General features: G+C 42.6%; 1 protein-coding gene across 1 annotated transcript in view; it reads right to left on the minus strand.

The window, feature by feature from the left end:
* The window catches only part of CEP41 (centrosomal protein 41), a 77,542-nt gene that overhangs the window by 37,379 nt on the left and 16,115 nt on the right, over positions 1-24,048 (minus strand). Inside the window, exons 2-3 of the mRNA XM_082256191.1 lie at positions 18,390-18,453; positions 11,601-11,648 (exon numbers count right to left, since the gene is read on the minus strand). Of these exons, the coding sequence (XP_082112317.1) occupies positions 11,601-11,648; positions 18,390-18,453 (112 nt within the window). The remainder of the gene's footprint in view (positions 1-11,600; positions 11,649-18,389; positions 18,454-24,048) is intronic.

Raw genomic sequence — 24,048 nt, forward strand, 5'->3', positions numbered from 1 at the left:
CTTGAAAAAAACCAAATACATATATACGTGATAAATCTTTAAATGACCAGGATCAGCATATTTGCAAAAAATCCATTGCAATTTAATTTCCCTTCTTTGTAACACTTCCACTGCAGGAGTGGTAAGCTGAAACCTTAAATAGTATTGTCAGCTTAGTTGAAACAACCCCTACAATAATTCTAAATATCTGTATGGTTCAGCCTGGGAATAGAAGTGTAAATTCATAATAAAAACATATAAGAAGATTGCCATTTTGAAGTTTCAAATCTTAGTGTGAAATGCATTTTAAATCGCAAATAAAAAACATCATTGCACATTTGAATATCCATTCATTTAGCGCATACATACATTCTAAAGCTCCACCTTGGTGATTTTGCTCCTCTGCAATTTAAATACCGCAGCACTCCATCTTCAATAAGCATCAATCCAGCCATATTATAAAATGCATGCATCCATCCGCAGCAGGGGAGCCTATTAGATCTTTAAGTTAATCATGCACATTAGATGATCAATCTCATAAAATTCTCAGGCAGAGAGATTACCTGGTTCTGTTTGGCAGAAAGCTTCATCAGAGCTTTGGGACATTATTGATGAATTGGGTACATATACACCAGCAAAGGCAGAATCTGGTCTGCAGACAGAACCAACTCGCCAGGACTGTGAAAGTGGAGCAAATGGCCTGAACCTTGTTCCACATTCACTCATTATGCCTCTGCCTGAAACAGTCATCCATTGTGCTGCCTTTTATCAGATTTGTATACTTTCAGACATCATATTCCCTCTGTTGTTCTCATAAGACAGAATTACTGTACTTAGGGTTTGATTACACATGGATAGGGGGTACCCTTACCAGGTGTCACAAAAGTAGCTATTCTAGCATCCCTAGAAGCTTTAGATTGGACAGCACATGGGAAGACACAAAGATCTGTGTGTGCTCAATCCTCTCCTGTACAAGAGTATAAAAATAAAAAGAAATTTGATGAGCACCAAGGGAATTTAATTCAACAAAACAGTGTCTGTCAGGCCAGAGAAGAAGAAAGCAAGAATATTACTGGATATAATTAACAGAAATATTATAAAATGACCTAGAAAATCTGATTTCCTTTTAAACTTATGAAATATAGACTTTTATGTATTTATTTTTTTTTTTTTTTCAAGATTGTGGGAGAAATTAACAGGATGCCCTTAGATGATCTGCAAGTTATGAAATCTTTTACTGACTAACACATGCCCTTCAAGAGGAGAACTTTACATGCTGATATGTAAATCTAGGACTCTGCCCACAGGCATTTGTGTACCAGTCTTTTACATCTACAGCAATAGTGTGTGTGAAGCTCAGGAGGCTTCGGGGGGGGGGGGGGTTGCAAAGTGAAGAGGGTAGTCGGGGCTCACACCTTCTGTGATAAATAATTTAGTCTGTTGCTTGTGGTTCCAGTGACATTTAAAAAAAAAAAAAAATGACAGTCTCTCTGTCCCCCCTCCACACCAGAACAAATTCGAAGTGAATACACAAACCATCCAGCACAGGCCTTCCATTAAGCTTCAAAGAACTTCTATTAGGCATCATAACAGTGCCATAAGACACAGTCTATAGACATTAGCAGCACTTAGATAATCACACTGAAACCCTGAGATTTGCAATGAATGTGTCATAATCTAGTCATTAAAATATTTCGGTTCACAGAGTCATTGACACAATCAAGGTTCGGGTGATAAAAACCCCTTAGGCCTATTGCACATGGAGCAGTGTGTCCCTCTTAGCATTTTAGTGAGCACGAGGGAGACCGGTGTAGCGTCCGGCCCCGCTGCAGGCAGTATGTCTAGGTCATCTACGACTCCCGTGTACTGCTCCTAGCCAAGCCAACAGTCTATTGATAGCACTTTAAACCTTCTTACCATTAGCAAAGGCTTCTTGGCATGTCATAAATCTTTTAGCAAGCAACTTAAGCAGGCCATAAATTATGCGATTTTCTCTATTGCAAGAAAAACTCACTTGATGAGTTTGTGTTGTCCTGGCATGGGAGCAATAATTGCATGCTAAAAATCCAATATGCTGGTTTTACCAGTTGATCAACAGATCGACTTGAGTACAATCAACCAGCCCATAGTTAGATCGAATCTCGGCCGATCCCTGCTGAATAGGCAGAAATTCAATTCATCCACGGTTGGCTTAACAGCCAGACACATTTCTGTCTTGTTTATTTCTCACTGCAGATTCAAATCCACACATAATTCATAAACCCTGACTTGGAGAGTTACCTTAAAGCTGAACTTTACTCCCCTTCAATCCAGTGATGCGCCCTTCAGTCCAGTGATGCGCCGTCCTTAAACTCCCCACCGGCTGCTGACATCTTCGAGCGGCTGGCTTCCAGGTCTCAAATCGATGGCTGCGGTCATTGGCTGAGCCAAAATATGTAACGCATTCATGGGAGTTCCGTCAGCTTCAGCATTGCCGAGTTTGTGTACTAACTGTACACGGGCAAACAGGCAGGCAAGTAGCTTTAATGCAAAATAGACAAACACATGTCTATTTTGAATTAAAAATCTTGCCTGTTGGCCCATATTAATTTCCTAGCATAAAGTTCCTGTTTAAAGTGTAACTAAACTGATCTATTGAATGGTCTCTCAAAACAGTTACATTCAAGGCATGCCGTTTACTGTCATACCTGCAGTGCTGTGTCTTGGCCTAGGCTGACAAGGCCTAGGGCGGCACTTTGTGGGGAGCGGCAAAAAAGCGGCTCCCTCTAACAAAAAAAAAAGCCTCCTCCAAAAAAAAAAAAAAAAAAGCCCCCACAGCCAGGAGGAGAAGGAGCCATGGAGGAGGGACATGAGTGCCCTGCAAGAGCCCTGCTGCTGTTTGCTATTCTGAGGTCTGTGCATTGTTTACAGTGGAGGGGGGCACAGTAACCGGGAAGGAAGGGGGGCAGGTAACACAGATGCACACATGATGAGCACTCGATGATAAACCTTCCTGGAAGTAGATTTCCTAGCTTTCAACAGCGTAGGAATCACAGACTTGACTGCCCTCTGTCCTTCAGCACCTGGCTTTCAATAGCCAGGCCGTCAAAGCCAGTGACTGTAAAGCAGGATGGAAGATTGGTCCCCGAGACAGAAGTTCTTCCCTGAGAGGAAGTTTCCAAGGGACGTCTGCTACCAGACTTGTCAGGCCTGCCTGGTGCCACCAGAATGACTGGAATCCTTTCTACCATGATTTTGCGTAGCAGTCTCAACAGAAGTTGTATAGGAGGAAAAGTGTAAATCAGTGGATACTGACCCAAGGGGCTACCAGGGCGTCTGGGGAGTCGGCCAGAGGATTCCGAGACCTTGACATGAACCTCTGCACCTTCCTGTTGAGACGGGAGGCCAACAGGTCCACATCAGGGGTCTCCCACCGGGGACACAGCTAATTAAACACCTCCGGGTGAAGAGACCATTCTCTCTGATCCAACGTCTGCTGACTGAGATAGTCCGCTTGCCAATTCTCTACCCCCAGAATGTGCACAGCAGAGAGAGTCAGAACATATAGTTCTGCCCACCTCAGGATGCCGTCTACTTCCCGGGCCGCCAGGGCACTCCCTGTGCCCCCTTGATGATTGACATATGCCACCGCCGTAGCATTGCCTGATTCTATCCTCACCGGGCATCCCTGCAGACGAACCCTCCACTGAGACAGACACAGCCTGATCGCCCGAATCTCCAGGATGTTGATCAGCAGACTGGACTCCTCTCAAATCCAAACACCTTCAGCCGAGTATACTCCCAAGACACCTCCCCACAGGCTGGCATCTGTGAAAATCCCTGTCCAATACAGGGGAAGAAAATACTTTCCCAGACGACGCGCCGGGGAGTGGAGCCCTCTCGTACCCCGACTCAACAGCATCAGATCGTCCAGCGACTGCGGATCCTTGTCCCATTTGGCAATAATCTCCTTTTGCAGAGGTCTGGTATGGAACTGAGCAAACGGATCCGCCTCAAAAAGGTGGAGACCATCAGACCCAGCACTTGCATGCAAGTCCTGAGCAACGACCGACGGTTTGACAACAGAAGCCGAATCACATCCTGCAACTTGTACAAGTAGCTTTGCCTGTGGAAGAAAAACCCGGGTTGATGCTGAATCCAGCGTCAGACCCAAGTAGTCCAGCTTGGTGGATGGAGTCAAAGCCGATTTCTGGAAATTCAGTGTCCATCCAAACTCCTGTAGAGTTTGCACAGTAATGTCCAAGTCGACTTCTAGAGCCGAAGAAGACTCTCATACAGAAGCAGATTGTTCAGGTAACCTAGTACCGCGATCCCCTTCTGCCAAAGCAAGGCCAACACAGGGGCCAAGACTTTTGTGAACACCCGAGAAGCTGAAGCAAGACCAAAAAGGTAACTCCACTAATTGATAGTGCTCCTCATCCACAGCAAAATGAAGAAAACGCTGGTGCCGCACAAAGTGGTTGAGAGCCTTTAGGTCCAAGATCGGGCGAGCCTTCCTTCCTGGGAATGGTAAACAGATTTGAATAAAAAAACTTGAAAACGTTAAGACTCTGGAACTGGCACAATGACTCCTCCTAACAGGTCCTGCACTGCCCCGTAAAAGGTCCTGCAGCCGATTGGGAGACAGGCCTAAATTGGAAGGAAAGAACTTTCTCGGAGGCAAGGACCGAAACTCGATCTTGTAGCCAAACCAAATCAACTCGTGGACCCATTTGTCCTGAATGAGCAAGGTCCACAGGTCAGGAAAGAAGTGAAGACGCTCCCCACCCTGGATATGGGTGAGGATGCCCCTTCAGGCTGGGGAAGGCTTGTCCGCGAAACTAGTAGTGCCCGCTTTTGACTTACAATTCCAGGGTCTCTTGGAGCTGCCCGCGAAGTTACGGGTGGATCTTGAACCCTTTTCCTGCGATCCATTCGGAGTAAAAGGACCGCTTGTGAGCTGAGAAAAAGGGACCATGTTTACGACGAGGTTCCTTGCCCCTAGCAAACTGCGGAAGTAAGGTACTCTTACCTCTCGTAAGGCCCTTAATGATTTCCTCCATAGAGGCACCGAACAAACGGTCACCTACAAATTTAGATCAGTCAGCACCTTTTTAGAAGGCTGGTCAACCGACCAGTACTTCAACCAAATAATGCAGCAAAGGATCACTGCTGTCACAGATACTCTGCCAGTCAAAGGGGCTGCATCCAAAGATGCATCACAAATGTACTGTAGCCCCTGGATCAACTGAGGAGGAGGATGGTGATCCCCTTCCAGATCCTGGCGTAAAATTTTTGCCCATTCCGTTAAGGTCTGGGATACCAAGGTGATAGCAAACACCAGGCTCAACATTGAACCTGCCACAGTGAAAAGGTAACGAACCAAAGCCTCAGCATTCTTGATCCTTAAAGGATGGAGAATCCTCCACCGGCAAAAGTGTGGTCTTATTTAGCCTGGAAACCTGAGAGTCCACCGACGGTGGAACCATCAGTTTCTTCAGGAGAGACTCCTCAAAAAGGGATATCCCCTAGTGAAACGCTTAGGTATTCCAACCATGCGTTTCAGGGATCCCCACTGACTAGCGACAATCTCGTCAAAATAGGCAGGAAAGGGGAACACCTCAGTCACCTTGGAAGATCTGCGGTTTCCAAACTGCACCGGCGTCATCCAACTTTAAAGTTCCCGCACTGACACAATTAATGCCTCCACGCGCACCTTTTCATGCGCAGCTGCAGAGAAAGAGGATTCATCCTCACTGTTCGAGCCCTCAGGGTGCGTGGACGCAGACCCAGTGGGCTGACTTTCTTCCGCAGCGGCCAAATCCACATCAGACTCTGAGGAGGCAGAGGATACAGGTGAAGGAGGGCGGCGCTTCTTGCTAGGCCAACTTTGCAGGGCCAGATCAACCTTAGACACAAGTGACTGCCGGGTCACCGTCATGGCCGCCAGGGCAGACTGAGACCTAGAGGGAGAGCTTCAATGAGTGGGTCAGGTGGTGATACACATTCCAGGAGCTCCATGATTAATTCGGAGCCGCACTGTGCCCAAAAATTTTTTTTTAGGTTTTTAGAAAAAAAAAAAACCTGCGCACCCCTGCGCACCGTTTGGAGCACCACAAGGATCAGTGGCGCTGTATATAGCAGAGGAAGGACTGTATACCCACAGGGACTCACCACCATGCACCCAGAGCTGGATCCAGAGCGCCAAATAGCCTGCCACACTGCGATCAAAGAGGAAGAGGAAGCGCTGACACTGTCACTAGAGGCCCCCGCCACACGTCACCGCACTGGACTTCAAGAAAATGGGCGCCTCAGACTACAATAGGAAACCCAAAACATGGCCTCCGAGGCTGAAAACAACCATCCAGGGCAAAATGGCGGCACCACGCAGCGTGGGACCCGGGACCCCACTGAACCCTAGGGAAGTAATATTCCACCAGGGAGGAGCCCCTCAGGGACCCCCCCCCCCCGCAGTGAAATAAATGGAGGCACCCCTAACAGGGAGGCCCCAGCAGCACACTTCCACTGCCCTCCGACCCGGCACCAATGTAACACCCCCACCCAGAAACACCCGTGCACCCCAAAGGGGGACAAGTGGGGGGAGGGCTGGGTACAGGTGAGGGCGACCAATGCAGGAGAACCCTGCTAGGGAGGTGGGGGAAACCATGAGGGTAGGAAGGACACAGGGGGGCCTACCATTCCCAGGAAGGGCCCGCGACCACCCCAGCAATTCCCTGAGAAATAAGGGGGACACTATTCACCACACCTTGGCATTAGGCGGGCACTACACCTGGCAGCCCACTACATCAACTTGGAATGGAGGTGCTGCGGCCAGAGGTACGCTGCGACTCTGATTGTGACCGTTGTCATAACCAGGGCTATGCGACCTTGCGAGGCATTTCACTTGCCACTTCCAGTGGGGCTTTGTCGCAGCCAACCTAGCACGGAGCTAATAGTTGGGTCGCACTCGTAGGCCAAGCTGGGAAGGCCATAAAGAGCTAGGATATCCAGTGCGTCGCCCAGTCCAGCTGTTGATTGCAGTTTACACAGGAACAGATTGATTGTAGTTCACACAGGAACAGAAAATTAATGAGAAAAGAAAAAATTCTATTTAAAAAGGAAAAAATGCCAGGAACGCAGATCCCAGCAGGGAGCCAGGTCCTTACTCCTAACTAGGCAGAAAAAAACTGAAGTCCTATAGCAGGAAGTGATGGTATACGCCCTGGGACTGCCTAAGGAGCATAGCCAAAATGGTTTCCTCCTAGTCCTACTCCTGAAGAGAGAGCAGCATAAGCTCAAGGGTCTAAGAAGACATGGAGCTGTGTCCGTCAGTGAACGAAAGAGAAATGGGATTTTTGTCTTGAGTTTGAACACGCCTATGGGGCAGTCCCTGGGGGTATACTCCCACTTCCTGCTATAGGTATTCAGTTTTGTAACAAGCAGTGGCAGAAGAAAAAAAAACAACTCCAAAGAGGGGTGGGTGCTGTGTCCGTCAATAAACTTAAGAAAACTGGATTTTATGCAAGTCAAAAATCCCATTTTCTCTTTTGTTCATTGATGGACACAGCTCTTCATCATCTTCATGACCGTAGGGACATCCCAAAGCAGTGTCAAATTTGATGGGTGGGAACAGCAGAAAACAAACTTCCCCAAGGGTAAACATAGCCAACCAGGTAACTTGGAACTCAACTGTTAACAACTGGAGCTCACTTGAAAAAAACACCCTCAAAGAGGAAAAGTCCTCTAAACAGCAGCCTGCAAAACTTTGCAGCCAAAAGAAGCATGATGCCAACATATCCACTTTATAAAACTTTGTGAATGTGTGCACAGACGACCATGTGGCTGCCTTGCAAACCTGCACCGCTGATGCCTGATGACGGAAGGCCCAGGAGGCACTAGGCGCCCGAGTAGAGTGCGCCCTGACAGGGAAAGGAGGAACCTGACCCTTAATAGAATAAGCCTGAACCACAGTCTGTCTGATCCATCTGGCAATGGTCGCAGCAAAAGCAGCCAGCCCCTTACGAGGTCCATCCGTGATGACAAATCGTGAGTCTGACTTTCTAAATGACTCCGCAGCTGTCAAGTTCACAAGAACAAAATAATAATAAAGGTGGAAAAAATTCCATTTAAAAAGAAAAAAAAAAAATTGCCAGGACCAGAGATCCCAGCAAGGAACTAGGTCCTTACTCCTGACCAGGCAGAAAAAAAAAATTAAAAAGTTATGACAGGAAGTAGGAGTATACCCCCCAGGGACTGCCCCATAGGTGTACTCAAGCTTTTTTCTCTGCCTAATGTCCTACTCCTCTAGGGGGCAGTATAACCGTACGGTCAGGAAAATAAAGAGCGGTGTCTGTCAATGAATGAAATAGAAATGCAATTTAAAACATTTAGACTTCAGAGTTTAGACTAAAAGGATAAGTTCACCTTTCTACAAAAAAGATCGCTGATGCCATGCAAGTCTCCTGCACACTGTCAGTGCATCTGCTTGCCTGTACATCCCGTACGAGTAAGCAGATACTCACTGACAGAATGACACAATTAACTACCACAGCACCATGGAAGTTCATTAACCACTTTAAGACCGGAGGATTTGGCTGCTCAATGACCAGGCCCTATTTTGCGATTCGGCACTGCGTTATTTTAACGGACAATTGTGCAGTTGTGCAACGCTGTACCCAAACTAAATTGACGTCATTTTTTCCCCACAAATAGAGCTTTCTTTTGGTGGTATTTTTTTTTTTTTTTTTCAAATATTTTATTAATTTCCTTTTATCCACCAATTTAAAACAGAGGTCCAAAATATGGGTCTTCTACAATATCTCAATAATACAGGATATTTCTTTTGACATTTTCTCTCTCTAGTCATAAGGTATATAGTTTATGCTACAATAGATGAACAATTTGATTCACCTGTGCGATTTTTATTTCTTGCGCTATAAACAAAAAAAGAGTGACAATTTTGAAAAAAAAAAAAAAATCGTATTTTTCACATTCTTTTATATGAAATTCTCAAAAAAGCGTATTTTGATTGGTTTGCACAAAAGTTATTGCGAAAGATTTATGTCATTTTTATTGTTTTTTTTTTTTTTACTAGTAATGGCGGCGATCTGCGATTTTTTGCGGGACTGCGACATTGCGGCAGACAGATTGGACCCCTAACTGACATTTTTGACACTTTTGGGGGGGACCAGTGACATTACTACAGTAATCAGTGCTAAAAATATGAACTGTTACTGTAAAAATGACACTGGCAGGGAAGAGGTTAACTGTACTGTTGATCAAGGGGTTAAATGTGACCCTAGGGGCGTGTAGTGGGGCGTGGCTTGTGAGATCATCACAGAGACATGCGATCCTATATAGCAGGATCACATAGCCTCTGTGATCATCTAAGGGAGAATGACAGACTGCTGTGTTTACATCAGACGTCTGTCTTTCTCTGTCAGCAGTGGGAGATTGCGAGTGGCCGGCGGCCATCGGAGCCGCCAGTCACACGCACTGGCTCCCCAGCTGATGAGCGGCGCTCGCTCGCCCCTAGAGTCTTCTGAACGACCGACATAGTGCTATGTTGCTTTGCCCAGGAGCGGCTGCCTGCCGCAGTAAAACTGCGGTGGGCGGTCGCTAAGTGGTTAAGAACTACAAGCCAACAGCCGCTAAGGATGCCGGGGCTTGTAGTTCGTTCAGACACACAGAGCTCTGTGTACAAATGACGGCCACGTAGGCAGGCCCCGCACGGCCACGCTGTTTTCAAACAGTGAAAAAAATTGGGTGGAACATATAACAGGTTCCCAAAGGTGAACTTATTCTTTAAGAGTCCATTTACAACAGGCCCCATGCACAGGGGCACACTAAAATACTCCTATCTGTGCTGGATCTTTCTGTTATTCATTCTATTGGCCACTGGGAAAAATTTACAAGCGTAAATTATACTCATAAGCTCCTCTCTGAAAAAAGCTTTGGAACATTTATTCTTATGCCTCTAAATCAGGGATCCTCAAACTACGGCCCTCTAGCTGTTGCAGAACTACACATCCCATGAGGCATTGTAAAACTCTGACAATCAGAGACATGACACGGCATGATGGAAATTGTAGTTCCTGAACAACTGGGAGGGCCATAGTTTGAAGACCCCTGCTCTAAATACTGATCTTAAAATACTGATCTAAACACCCAATGTGCATGGACACATAGGCCAACATAGAACTGCCTTTAACCACTTAAGGACCCCCCCAACCCCACGTACATTTCCTGCGGCAGGGTGCCTTAAGAGCAAAATCATGTACTTGTACGTGATTCTCATTGTTGGCTCTGGGGCGCGTGTGCTGCCGGAGCCGCACTCCTGCTGTGATTGGAGACAGCGGGAGCCAATCAGCGGGTCACCGGGACCCGGCGATCATTCATAGGTGAGATGTAAACTATGTAAACAAGGCAAACTGCTGTTCTGTCACAGAGCGAGAGAGAGATCTTGTGTTCCTGCTAATCAGGAACACAGAGGTCTCTTCCTCCAGTCAGTCAATCTATACCCAACACAGTAACACATACGGACCATTCATCCGTTTTTCATCCATCCGTTGATGGATAAAAAACAGACATCAATGCATTCCCATGGAAAAACGGATGATCATTCACTTACATCGGTTTTCATCCACTTCCGTCAACATCCGAAAAAAGGATGACAACGGATGAAAAACTAAAAGACAAAGGGTGAAAAACGGATGTTGAAACATGACTGAACCGATGAAATGAATAGTCCGTATGTGTGAAAGGGGCCTAAGAAAACACACCCAGGGAACACAGTTAACCCTTCATTTGCCCCTGATGTTAACCCCTTCCCTGCCAGTGTCAGGGATTTTTTTTTAGCACTGATCACTGTATTGGTGTCACTGGTCCCCAAAAAGTCAGTTAGTGTCAAATTTGTCCGCCGCAATGTTGCAGTCCCGCAAAAAATAAATAAAATCGGTGATCGCCATTGCTAGTTAAAAACAATAAAAAAAAAAAAAAAAAAAGTTTAAAAAATCCATAAATCTATTCTATAGTATGTAGACGCTATAACTTTTGCGCAAACCAATCAATATACGCTTTTTGTGATTATATATAGCAGAATACAAATTGACCTAAACTGATTTTTTACATTTTTTTATGGATGTGTTTTATAGCAGAAATTAAAGAATATTGTTTTTTCTTCAAACTCGTCGGTCATTTTTTGTTTAGAGTGCAAAAAATAAAACACTGCAGAGGTGATCAAATACCACCAAAAGAAAGCTCCATTTGTGGGAAAAAAAGGAAATCTATTTTATTTGGGTACAGCGCCGCACGACTGTGCAATTGTCTGTTAAAGCAATGCAGTGCCATATCGCCAAAAAATGGCCTGGTCAGAAAAGGAGGTAAAACTTTCCGGAGCTAAAGTGGTTAAAGGACCAAGAAAAAAAAAAAAATGCTGTACGCCGTTTTTTATGCCGATGTGCATGGGGCCTTTATCTTTTACATTTTCTACAGTTAATTGCCTCATTTCTGCTGAACCTATTTATACATGATGTATTAATATTCATGGGTTCAATGAAGCATTATAGGCAGAAATGAAAATACAGCACATGGTGACAAAATACTTTGAATAAAGCAATATTTTATAACAGTATTCTACTTACTTCTCTTTATTTCTTCAATCCGTTCCATATACTTGGTCAGGCTGCTACCTGGTGAAAAAAAAAAAAAAAAAAAACAACATGAAAACCAACTGTTTTTTTTAGGCAATCGACTATTGCAAAAGACAATGGGCTCAATTCACTAAAGGAGATGGCATGCGATATTTGGGTCACATATCCAAAGATCGCATGTGATATTAAAAAGCTCAATTCACTATAGGATGACGTGGTATTTACTGAAAAAAATAAGAAACGCTTGGTAAATACCACATTCACCTAGTTCAAAGTAATTTCACTTAATATAGAAAGAAAACAAAAGCACTAATTAAATAAGTGGTTATTTACCAAATACTACTGGTTGTTAGGCTCCATTCACACCTGGGCGTTTTCAGCTCCAAAAACGCTCAAAAGAAACGCTTCCAAAACGCTCAACAAGTAAAACCCCATTCATTTAAATGGCCCCTGTTCACATCTGAGCGTTTTGCAAAACGCCTGTAGCTGAAAAAAGTACATGAGCTTCTTTTTGGGCTGATTACCAGCGTTTTTGATAGAGGTCAATGAAAAACGGCTGAAAAAATCGCGGTAAAAATCGCTGTAAAATCGCGGTAAAAAACGCTACGCTCAAGTGTGAATGCAGCCTTAAGGAGCTGACATCTGCTGGCATCTTTTACTAACTCAGATAAAGGGTCTAGAATGGATTTGGGGGGGGGGGGGGGGGGTCCTCAAGCCTATTTTTTTTTTGACACGAAGGGTCTGGTATTTTAAGTGAATTGCATAACGTTTTTTTGAAGAATGCTATAGGCCATTTTACAGCATATGTTAAAGCAGTAGAGATCGTTTAAAACAAATGCCATTGTTGTTTCTAGGTGTGGGGGACCTGTAATGTGCCCATGCCGGCCATCGCCCTTTTTACGGACGTCACCGCTAAAATTCCTTATCAGGATCCTAGGAGGATTCCACCAAAGGACAGTCAATACAAGTGTCCTCATCAGGTAGGCAATGACGTGGACACCCAAAAAAGATCCTGCCTCCTGAATACTGAAGAAGAAAGTACTTGGCACTGGAAAATCTTGTTACTTCAGATTTAGGTGAGCAAAAAGAGAATTTAGGTTTTTGATTTTTTTTTTCTTCCCTCCATGCCAGTGTTTAGGTAAAGAATGGTCGAGGAAAAGGGGGTTCAGAAAAAGGGGTTGGGAGGCAAGCCTAGAGTTCAGCAACATGAAAAACAGCTCCGATACTCTTTGAAATGCTATTGTACAGGTCCTGAGCTGTGGCAGATCGACAAGCAATCCATTTTTTACAGGGGGGACAGTACGCTTTATTAATGCTACTGACAGGGTGGATTATATACACTTTAAAAGGAGAAGTATAGCCAAAGTTTGTTTGGCTGTATTTCTCCTGTGGATCACAGGACTGCATTCCTGTGACACGTTTTCAGCAGACTGAGGGCTGAATCCCGCTGTCAGCTGACGACACAGAGGTGGTCCAGGCTCCAGAAAGATCGCAACCATATGGTCGGGATCCACCTACATGCCTGGACCGACACCTGGCTCAGCCTCTCAGCGAGCCACTGAGAGCCTGAACCGGCCTGATCCCGCCCCCTCCACAGTCCAGCACTCTACGGAGCTCTGAGAAATAAGTGATCAGAGTTGTTTGATTGCTCGGTTCTCAGCCTTATACCCGGAGGGGGACAGATGCAGCATCGGCCTGACGCTGCATCCACCTAGGCAAGTATGATTTAAATAAATAAAGCCATACTTCTCTTTTAACCCAACTCCTAAGGTAAGCCCACAAAAGAGTTCTCAGTTCCTAAATGTATTCAACTGTATACTATCCTAGAGAACAATTCTAGATTGTTTACCACCATTAACTCCTGAAGAAGTTAGAAATGTCCAAATTGACACTAGTGGGCATACACTTAGTATACCCCGTGTGAATGAAACATTATTCATTCTTATTACATGGTATGTGCTTTAGGACCTTTCTTTGGTCCCTTAATCTTTCTCTCATGTATACTGCTTATACCTGAGATGTTGGTATCCTTTTACAAATAGACTGAGCAAACCTTGGTCCATATATGCACTTTTTTGAAATTATACATTGCAACATTATTATAGGGAAATATCAAACCTATCTAGATCTTACTAAATATTGATAGAGAGGTTTTAAGATCTGTTCACTACTTGTACAACTATATGTTTCCATAGGCAAATGTCATTTAACTATATGGAAGGAGTTTTCCATTTCCCTGATTGTTGAACAGAGCTTAGTACAGCTGTAAACTTATATATCTTTCATGTACTAAATTACAGCTTAACCCACTGAATCGCTGTTCAAAATATACAACTAACACAATAAAAAGAGACTAGAAGGTTTATTAAATCATAGGCAAGCTACACTATGGTAAAATGCAAGGAGCAAGCTCCAATAAACCCTCAAGGTAACATTTACGCAGAATACGAGGACTGAACTGAAGGGTTTTGTCATCTCTCGAGGTGCTGTAAGATGACCTGAGATAATTGCAGAGAAGAGTCTCTTTATTTGTCAGTCAAGCAAGCTCTGTCTAATGGCCTGTTTGTTGGAGCACACTAGCAACAGTAGCCAGTAGCTTTTAATATTCCATCATCAGCGAATACACACAATGACAAACAGTTTAACCTGTTTGAGGACTGTGCAAAGTAGTCTACTGTGAAGCACAGGACAAATGGAAGATTTTGCCCATTCTGTGAATGTGCTCATCAGAGTTAAACTAACAAAATAAAATGCAGGACCCGAGGACAATCCTGAGCCGCTCTCACCATAAAACCAGAGCTGAAGATAATTATAGTTTATTTGTAAAGATATCAACAAGTTGCTGTTCACAAATAAGCCTTTTGCGAGTATACTGATGACACTCCATCCATCTGGGAGTATCGTTATTACAATGCAATGGTCCCAAGGTACACAGCATTCTCTTAGTGAAAGCCCTACTTCTTGTAGGCTGATATTGGCTGTGTAAATGAAAGAGCCCATGAAGAAAAGGGATTGAGGCACAGACCGGGTCCTTGCTTCAGGGGTCAGCTGGGCTTGTTCCGTCCTCTTTACGGTAGAGTTTAAAGCCGACACCAGACAAAACACCAAAAACACACAGATGAAAAACACAGGGTGCTATTTAACCTGATTTGAATTTCTGTCTATCCATTCCTGAGATTTGCACAGCTCTACAACACAAAATAGTCATGTCTGGCAGGCCAGGAGACCGCATTTTCCCTTAGGTTATGTAACAGTTACAGGTGCCTCCCTCACCTTGTGACTGAACAGTGAAAGGAAAAGTAGTACAATGATGAACCTATCTCTAAAGTAGCACAATGATGAACCTATCTCTCCATCACTCTGTTTTTCTTCTGCAGAACATCTGATTGGCTCCTTGTATTGCTCTTCCCTTGCCCAGTCTAAGTATTACAGGTAGCAAGTGAAATACATTACTGTCAGTGCTTGCATTACATTTAGTGTTTTATTATGCATTTTATGTATTTGATATCTGCCTGGGGTTGAGCTTTACCAGGTGTTTTATATCCACAAAATGTTCTAAAATATCATGGGACTCATTGCTTTCTTTGGCATGTCAATTTTATCAAGAGAAATTACACAAGATATTAGCTATCATGCAGTTATTTACCACAATTGTACATTATCTTAAATCAATTGCATGGTAGAATGTATCGGCAATTGATCGCTTCTCTTTCATAGTCTTGACTGGAGATAAGGAATAAAAGGAGAATTCCAGGTATGGTATATTTTTGCATAGTTATATTAGTCCAGATTCTAAAAGACCCCAAACCCCTCCTCTGCACTTAAAAGCATTCCAAACGCCAAGTTTGGCTGTTTTGAATGCTGTTATTTTTTTTAATCTGGCACCAGTACCCGGAAGTGATGTCATGACATCACTTCTGGGTTTTTACATAGAGACCCGATCAGAGCCGAATGCGGCTTTAAATGGTCTTCGGCAGGCCGCGCAGGCTGGTTGCCTGGGTCTCCCAGTGGGACGGGAGACCCGGGCGAGCCGCGGAAGGTGGTTGGGGGAGGGGGGGGGGGGTATTGCGGGGTGATGTCCCCTCTCGTTCCTTGTAATGACAGCCGAGCGGCTTCTAAGCCTTATCGGTTGTCATTACAAGACAGCCGACCGTCGGCTATGGACACCGGGACAGGGGTGATGCCTCTAGCTGCAGGCATTGCTCTAGTACAAGCACTTTCCCGAAATATTGGCAATATCGGTCACCTTGGTGGCCGATTCCAATATATCGGGGAAAGTAAAGACCGGCCCTCGATACATTGGCTTTGCCGAAAATCGGTCGATCACTAGATCTGAGATCTTTTTGAGCCCAGATCTCACATAAAGAGGACCTATCCTGCTTATTTCTATTACAAGGGATGTTTAACATTCCTTGTAATAGGAATAAAAGTAATCACATTTTTTTTTTTTTTTAAAAAGGAACAGTGTAAAAATAAAGTAAAATAATACTCCATCCCTTCGAGCTCTTGCGCAGAAGCGAACGCATACCCAAGTCGCACCCACATATGTAAACAGTGTTCAAACCACACATGTGAGGTATCGCCACGATTGTTAGAGCGAGAGCAATAATTCTAGCCCTAGACCTCCTCTGTAGCTCTAAACTGGTAACCTGTAAGACATTTTTTATTTAAAATTTTTATATAAATTTTTAAAGAATCACCTATGGAGATTTTTAAGTACCGATGTTTGTCGCCATTCCATGAACATGAGCACTTTTGAAGCATGACATGTTCGGTATCAATTTACTCAGCGTACCATTATTTTTCACATTATAGAAAAAAAAAATGGGCTAACTTTACTGGTTTCTTATTTTTTAAGTGTAATTTTTTCCAAAACAATTGCGCTTGTAAGACCGCTGCGCAAATACCGTGAAACAAAGTATTGTAACAATCTCCATTTTATTCTCTGCCAAAAAAAAATAAAATTATATATATATATATATATATATATATATATATATATATATATATATATATATATATACATACATATACATATACACACACACACACACACACACACACACACACACACACACACACACACACAGTGCATTGCGAAAGTATTCGCCCCCCCTTGAACTGTTCAACCTTTTGCCACATTTCAGGCTTCAAACAAAGATATAAAACTGTAATTTTTTTGTGAAGAATCAACAACAAGTGGGACACAATCATGAAGTGGAACGAAATTTATTGGATATTTCAAACTTTGTTATCAAATAAAAAACTGAAAAATTGGGCGTGCAAAATTATTCAGCCCCTTTACTTTCAGTGCAGCAAACTCTCTCCAGAAGTTCAGTGAGGATCTCTGAATGATCCAATGTTGACCTAAATGACTAATGATGATAAATAGAATCCACCTGTGTGTAATCAAGTCTCCGTATAAATGCACCTGCACTGTGATAGTCTCAGAGGTGCGTTTAAAGCGCAGAGAGCATCATGAAGAACAAGGAACACACCAGGCAGGTCCGAGATACTGTTGTGGAGAAGTTTAAAGCCGGATTTGGATACAAAAAGATTTCCCAAGCTTTAAACATCCCAAGGAGCACTGTGCAAGCGATAATATTGAAATGGAAGGCGTATCAGACCACTGCAAATCTACGAAGACCTGGCCATCCCTCTAAACTTTCAGCTCATACAAGGAGAAGACTGATCAGAGATGCAGCCAAGAGGCCCATGATCACTCTGGATGAACTGCAGAGATCTACAGCTGAGGTGGGAGACTGTGTCCATAGGACAACAATCAGTCGTATACTGCACAAATCTGGCCTTTATGGAAGAGTGGCAAGAAGAAAGCCATTTCTTAAAGATATCCATAAAAAGTGTCGTTAAAGTTTGCCACAAGCCACCTGGGAGACACACCAAACATGTGGAAGAAGGTGCTCTGGTCAGATGAAACCAAAATCGAACTTTTTGGCAACAATGCAAAACTTTATGTTTGACGTAAAAGCAACACAGATCATCACCCTGAACACACCATCCCCACTGTCAAACATGGTGGTGGCGGCAGCATCATGGTTTGGGCCTGCTTTTCTTCAGCAGGGACAGGGAAGATGGTTAAAATTGATGGGAAGATGGATGGAGCCAAATACAGGACCATTCTGGAAGAAAACCTGATGGAGTCTGCAAAAGACCTGAGACTGGGACGGAGATTTGTCTTCCAACAAGACAATGATCCAAAACATAAAGCAAAATCTACAATGGAATGGTTCACAAATAAACATATCCAGGTGTTAGAATGGCCAAGTCAAAGTCCAGACCTAAATCCAATCGAGTATCTGTGGAAAGCTGAAAACTGCCGTTCACAAACGCTCTCCATCCAACCTCACTGAGCTCGAGCTGTTCTGCAAGGAGGAATGGGCAAAAATTTCAGTCTCTCTATGTGCAAAACTGATAGAGACATACCCCAAGCGACTTACAGCTGTAATCGCAGCAAAAGGTGGTGCTACAAAGTATTAACTTAAGGGGGATGAATAATTTTGCACGCCCAATTTTTCAGTTTTTTATTTGTTAAAAAAGTTTGAAATATCCAATAAATTTCGTTCCACTTCATGATTGTGTCCCACTTGTTAATTCTTCACAAAGAATTACAGTTTTATATCTTTATGTTTGAAGCCTGAAATGTGGCAAAAGGTCGAATTGCCAATTGCAGTCCAAAAACAGCTCTCTTTTTGCATACAGTACGATGTGAGGACGTAAGACTGGAGAATACTTTCCACACAGTTAACATAAAAAACTGACCTGTATCTAGCCTCGTCCGGACATGCTGGTACCTTGGATTCTGAGGAATTCTTTTCTTTAAAATCTGAAAGGAGTATCAGATTACAGCATTAGAAAAAGTTGAAATGTTGCATATGGTAGAACACAAATACTTAAAGATGGCTGGAGTTAAGTAAAAACATCTGTATGCAGTTTAGAACACGTGGCTCTAATCGTGTCGGTGCAATAAACCAGAGTTTCTGATTTAAAACAAAAAGATTTGTATGAATTCACTGACCATACTAAAATCAGGACTAAATAACACCTTAATTTTAGAGATGTTTAATGTAAGGGACACACACTGCTACTTTGTTTAACCACCTCAATACCGGGCACTTATACCCTCTTCCCACCCAGGCCAATTTTCAGCTTTGAGCACTCTTACATTTCAAATGAGAATTGCCCGATAATGCAACACTGTACCCATATAAAGCTTGTATACATTTTTTTTTCCACACAAATAGGAGCTTTCTTTTAGTATTAACCACCACTGGGTTTTTTTTTTTTGCACCATAAATGAAAATAAATTACCGAAAATGTTGGAAAAAAAACCCCCAAAAAACAAAACGCGTTTTTCTTAGTTTCGGTTATAAAAGTAGTTTTTCTTACTAAATTTTGACCAAAATTTATACTGCTACCTTTCTTTGGTAAAAAATAACCCATATCAATGTATAGGATTTGGTCGGTGTGAAAGTTATAGAGTCTACGAACTATGGTACCAATCATTGAAAATTGATCACACCTGATGTACTGACGGCCTATCTCATTTCTTGACAACTATCCCTCAAATGATGGTGAGTTTTTTGAAGTTGTAATTTTTTCCAGCAATTATTTGTAAAAGGAAGAAAATTAAATAAAAATTTCTGGGTTTCTGTCATATTAACAAATTATTTCTCACACACAGCATAGGCATACTTGCAAACTATATATATATATATATATATATATATATATATATATATATATATATATATATTTAGCAGAGGTTTTAGAGAATAAAATAATGGGTTTTGCCATTTCTTTTTTTTTTTATTATTATTATTATTATTACTATTGAGAACGCAATCTCCATAGGCAACGCTTTTATATAAGCCTTTACAGGTTACCAGTTTGAAGTTACAGAGGAGGTCTGGTGCTAGAATTATTTCTCACGCTCGGACTTGACTGCAATACCTTTACATGTGGCACGATCATCGTTTAGTTATGCGTATAGGACCAACGAGTGCGTTCGCCTTTGCATGCCAACAAGGAGGGATTGGGGCTCTGTCAATTTATTTATTTTTTTCACTGTTTCTCTAAAATATGTTATCGTTTGGTACACTGACAGATGTTTTTGTGCACTGTACTCTGTGACAGATGTTGATGGGACACTAGTACAGATGTTGATGTGCACTGTGGACGGGGACAGATGGTTCTTGGTGCACTGGTGTGGAATGACTGCATTCTGTGCGATCTAGGTGTAGCTGAACAGTAAAATTATCAGCAACACACAGGTCACTGACAGGCTGCAGCGATCCCCTCCCCCCTCACTGAGCGCAGGAGAAGAGCCGACACATTTACACTCTGTGTAACGGCTGTGATTGGACACAGCCATCACATAATCGGGAGGGCCAATGAGAGAGCCCATATGCCAATCTGTGATGTGCTGTGTCCGAGGCACACAGCAATCACAGGATTGCGCTGCACGCCCACATTCTGAGCGACGTACGGGTATGTTCAGTCAGAATGGCGCATGTCGCACCCGGCCGTTTATGTACAGTGGCTTAGTGGGAAGCGGTTAAAAAAAGGCTCTACTATGTTTTGCACTGGTTTAGTGGAAGGACCCCACCATAACTTCTCTAGTTCTTCTTTCTAATTGCTTCCCAAGCCCTGATCCAGGAGCCTTTGTTTCCAAGTACTGCAGTGATGATGGCCAAGAAGCCTGAAACAGCTGTATGCAGTTTGCAATAAATGTCCCTTTAACCTCCCCAATATATATATATATATATATATATATATATATATATATATATATATATATATATATATATATATATATACACACACATATATATATATATATATATATATATATATATATATATATATATATATATATATATATATATATATATATATATATATATATACATATATACACATATACATACATACACACATACATACACACACACAGCCTTGTAATGAGGTGGATTTACCAGGATCATGGCTGAAGCTATACGTACCATTCTTCTCAACCAGCGATTCTCTTTAAAGCGTTGCTATGAATGTCAGAGTGAGAGCAATATTACTAGCACCAGACCTCCTGTGTAACTTCAAACTGATAACTCGTAAAGGCTTTTAAAGCGTTGCCTATGGATAATTTAATGTACTGTAGTCTGTCTCCAATCCATGGGCATGTGCAATTTTCCCGTGTGACATGTTGGTTATCTTTTTACTTAGCAGATCATCTTTTATATTTTAGCAAAAATTGGGTATTATATTGTGCTTGCGTGCACTAAAATTCATTATAGTGTCATTTTTTCCTAAAACTTTGCATTTGATAAAATGCTACATAAATATTGTGTGACAAAAAGTTGCAACACCCACCATTTTTTTCTGCAAGGACATTGCTTTCAAAAATATATATTTTATTGTGGGGTTCTAAGTAAATATCTAGCAAAAAAATGCAGAGGTTTACATGTATGTGAAAAATGTCAGAATTGGCCTGGTCATGAAGTGGTTAAAGCAGAACTACACTGCATCTGAGCACCACAAAAGCAAAGCCTTTACATTATTTTTAATATTCAAAGCAATCACACCCATCTATCTATGTCTCCATGCTTTATTTTGCTGAGAAAACACCCCCCTACCTACCCAGGGTTAACTTTAACACAATACTTATTATTAGTTGCTTGTAAAAAAAATTTTTTTTCACATGCTGGATACAATTTACACTTTAGTGTACAGGCTGACAAACCTCATTAATCAATGTACCTTTTAACAAAATAAAGGTTACTACTCATAGGCAGCCATAATACAAAAGCTATATACAAAAACACGTCAAGTCACATCTCTCGCAACTTTGAAACAAACAAGAAGCATTTCCTTCTCACGTAAGGGGTTTTTTTTTTTTTTAGTGCTATACAATTGTTAATCTGAAATGTCATAGGATTAACTGTTAAGGTAATGCAAAACTGACAACACTGAGGGAAAAATAGGAACCGTAATCCTGCGCGATTCTGAAATCTTGTTTGTTCACTGTATGCATGTAACATGTGATAAAGTTTCTCTATTGGTTGCCACTGCTCAACAAGTCATGTATGCACTGCTGGCACATGCGCAGGCTGGTCTCAGCAGTCATTCACGGATTCACGAATAACTGAAGGCCAGTCATGGGATTGTAGGCTGCATTCTTCATACCAAATTATATACTAAATATTATAGGAATAATACTAATAATCATAATAATGAAACAACAGCTTATGGTGTTGAAATGGCCGTGGCACTTTTATTGGTATAATCCATAAATAAATATTTATTTCACATAAAAATACAATAAATAAATATATAATAAATCATTTTAAAACTCCAAAACTTAAGAAAATTCTGCTCAGTCATAGAACTTGAGCGCTCAGCAAACGTTCCCAAACAAGTCCCCCCTTGCTACAAGGGTGACAAACCACATAAAAGTGCACGCGACAGGGAGGGAGGGGAGCTCGCCGCGCTGATCCAAGACACACTGAGGAAAGCCGGGCTGCCCGTCTTCTTATATAGACCCAGACACGTGATGCCTCACACCCGCGCCACGTGGGTAAAAAAAAAAAAAACCCCTGTAAGACAAAAGGCATAATAAGCTAGTATGCATCGCATACTAGCTCATTATGAAATACTTACCTTAGAACGAAGCCCCCACAGTGCTACCCGCTCAGCGACAGGACGGCCGGCATGTTCGGCCGCCCTGCTTCCTGTTTCACGTCATCCGGCCATCTGATTATCCAGAGGCGCGATTACGTTGGATCCACGTGGGAGCCGCCGTTCACGGCACAGGGCTCTGAAGGAACGGCACGGGTGGCCGTTCCTTTAGAGCGCATGCGCCGATTAAGTCACCGGCTGCATTAAAAGTAAATATCTCCTAAACGGTGCAAGTTTAGGAGATATTTACAGTACCTATAGGTAAGCTTTATTAAAGAGAGAGGGTTTACAACCTCTTTAAGACAGGGATTCCTAAACTACAGCCCTGCAGTTGTTCAGGAATTACAATTCCCATCATGCCTCATCAGATATGTGAATGTCAGAGTTTTACAATGCCTCATGGGATGTGTAGTTCTGCAACAGCTGCAGGGCCGTAGTTTGGGAATCCCTGCTTTAAGAGGACAAACTGCCCTCACTTACAGACAGAAGATCACTCCTTTGATCTAAAAGAAGGAAACATGATGATGATACATTGTAAAATATTGTGTTTATAGTCATCTCCAAGCCTTCACAATGTTGATAAACATTTGCTGGCGACTAGGTATAAGCGCCAGTTCACACTAGCGCGACGCTACTTTCAGGGGCGAGATCGCGGTGTGAGCAGCGCACTGCGACCTCGGAGCGGCCGCCACGGACTTCATAACATTGAAGTCTATAGCTGTCCCCTCCTGGTCGCCCCAAAGAAGCTCCGGACCCTTTTTCTAGGTCGGAGCGACTTGTGTCGCTCCTATTAGAACGGGTCCGCAGCTTCCCTATGGGAGGCGACCTGCGGCGACCTGTGAGGCAACCAGGTCGCCTCACAGGTCGCCCTAGTGTGATCCGAGGTTAACAGTGGATATAAAAAAAAAGTCTACATACCCCTGTTAAAATGTATGTATGTGATATAAAAAAAATGAGACAAAGATAAATAAATTTCGTGACTTCTTTTTCCACTTTTAATGTGACCTATAAAACTGTACACCTCAGTTGAAAAACAAACTGAAATCTTTTGGGGGGGAGGGGGAGGAAAAATAAAAAAAAACTAAAATAATGTGGTTGCATATGTGCACACTCTTATAACTAGGAATGTAGCTCTGTTCAGAATTAAACAATCATATTCAAAACTTACGTTAAATCGGAGTCAGTACAGTACACATAATTTGAGATGCCTCTGATTAACCCCAAATAAAGTACAGCTGTTCTAGTAGGTCTTTCTTGACATTTTCTTAGTCACATGCTACAAAAGCCATGGTCTGCCGAAAGCTTCCAAAGCATCAGAGGGATCTCATTGTTTAAAGGTATCAGTCAGGAGAAGGGTACAAAAGAATTTCCAAGGCATTATATATATCATGGAACACCGTGAAGACAGTCATCAAGTGGAGAAAATATGGCACAACAGGGACATTACCAAGAACTGGACGTCCCTCCAAAATTGATGAAAAGACAAGAGGAAAAATGGTCAGGGAGTCTGCCAAAAGGCCTACAGCAGCATTAAAAGAAGCTGCAGGAATATCTGCAAAGTACTGGCTGTGTGGTACATGTGACAACAATCTCCTGAATTCTTCATATGTCTGGGTTATGGGGCAGAGTGGCAAGACAGAAGCCTTGTCTTACCAAGAAAACCATCCAAGCTCGGCTACATTTTGCAAAAATACATCTGAAGTCTCCCAAAAGCATGTGGGAAAATGTGTTCTGGTCTGATGAAACA

Source organism: Pelophylax lessonae (genome assembly GCF_965119305.1).
Source record: "Pelophylax lessonae genome assembly, chromosome: 4".
NCBI lineage: Eukaryota > Metazoa > Chordata > Amphibia > Anura > Ranidae > Pelophylax > Pelophylax lessonae.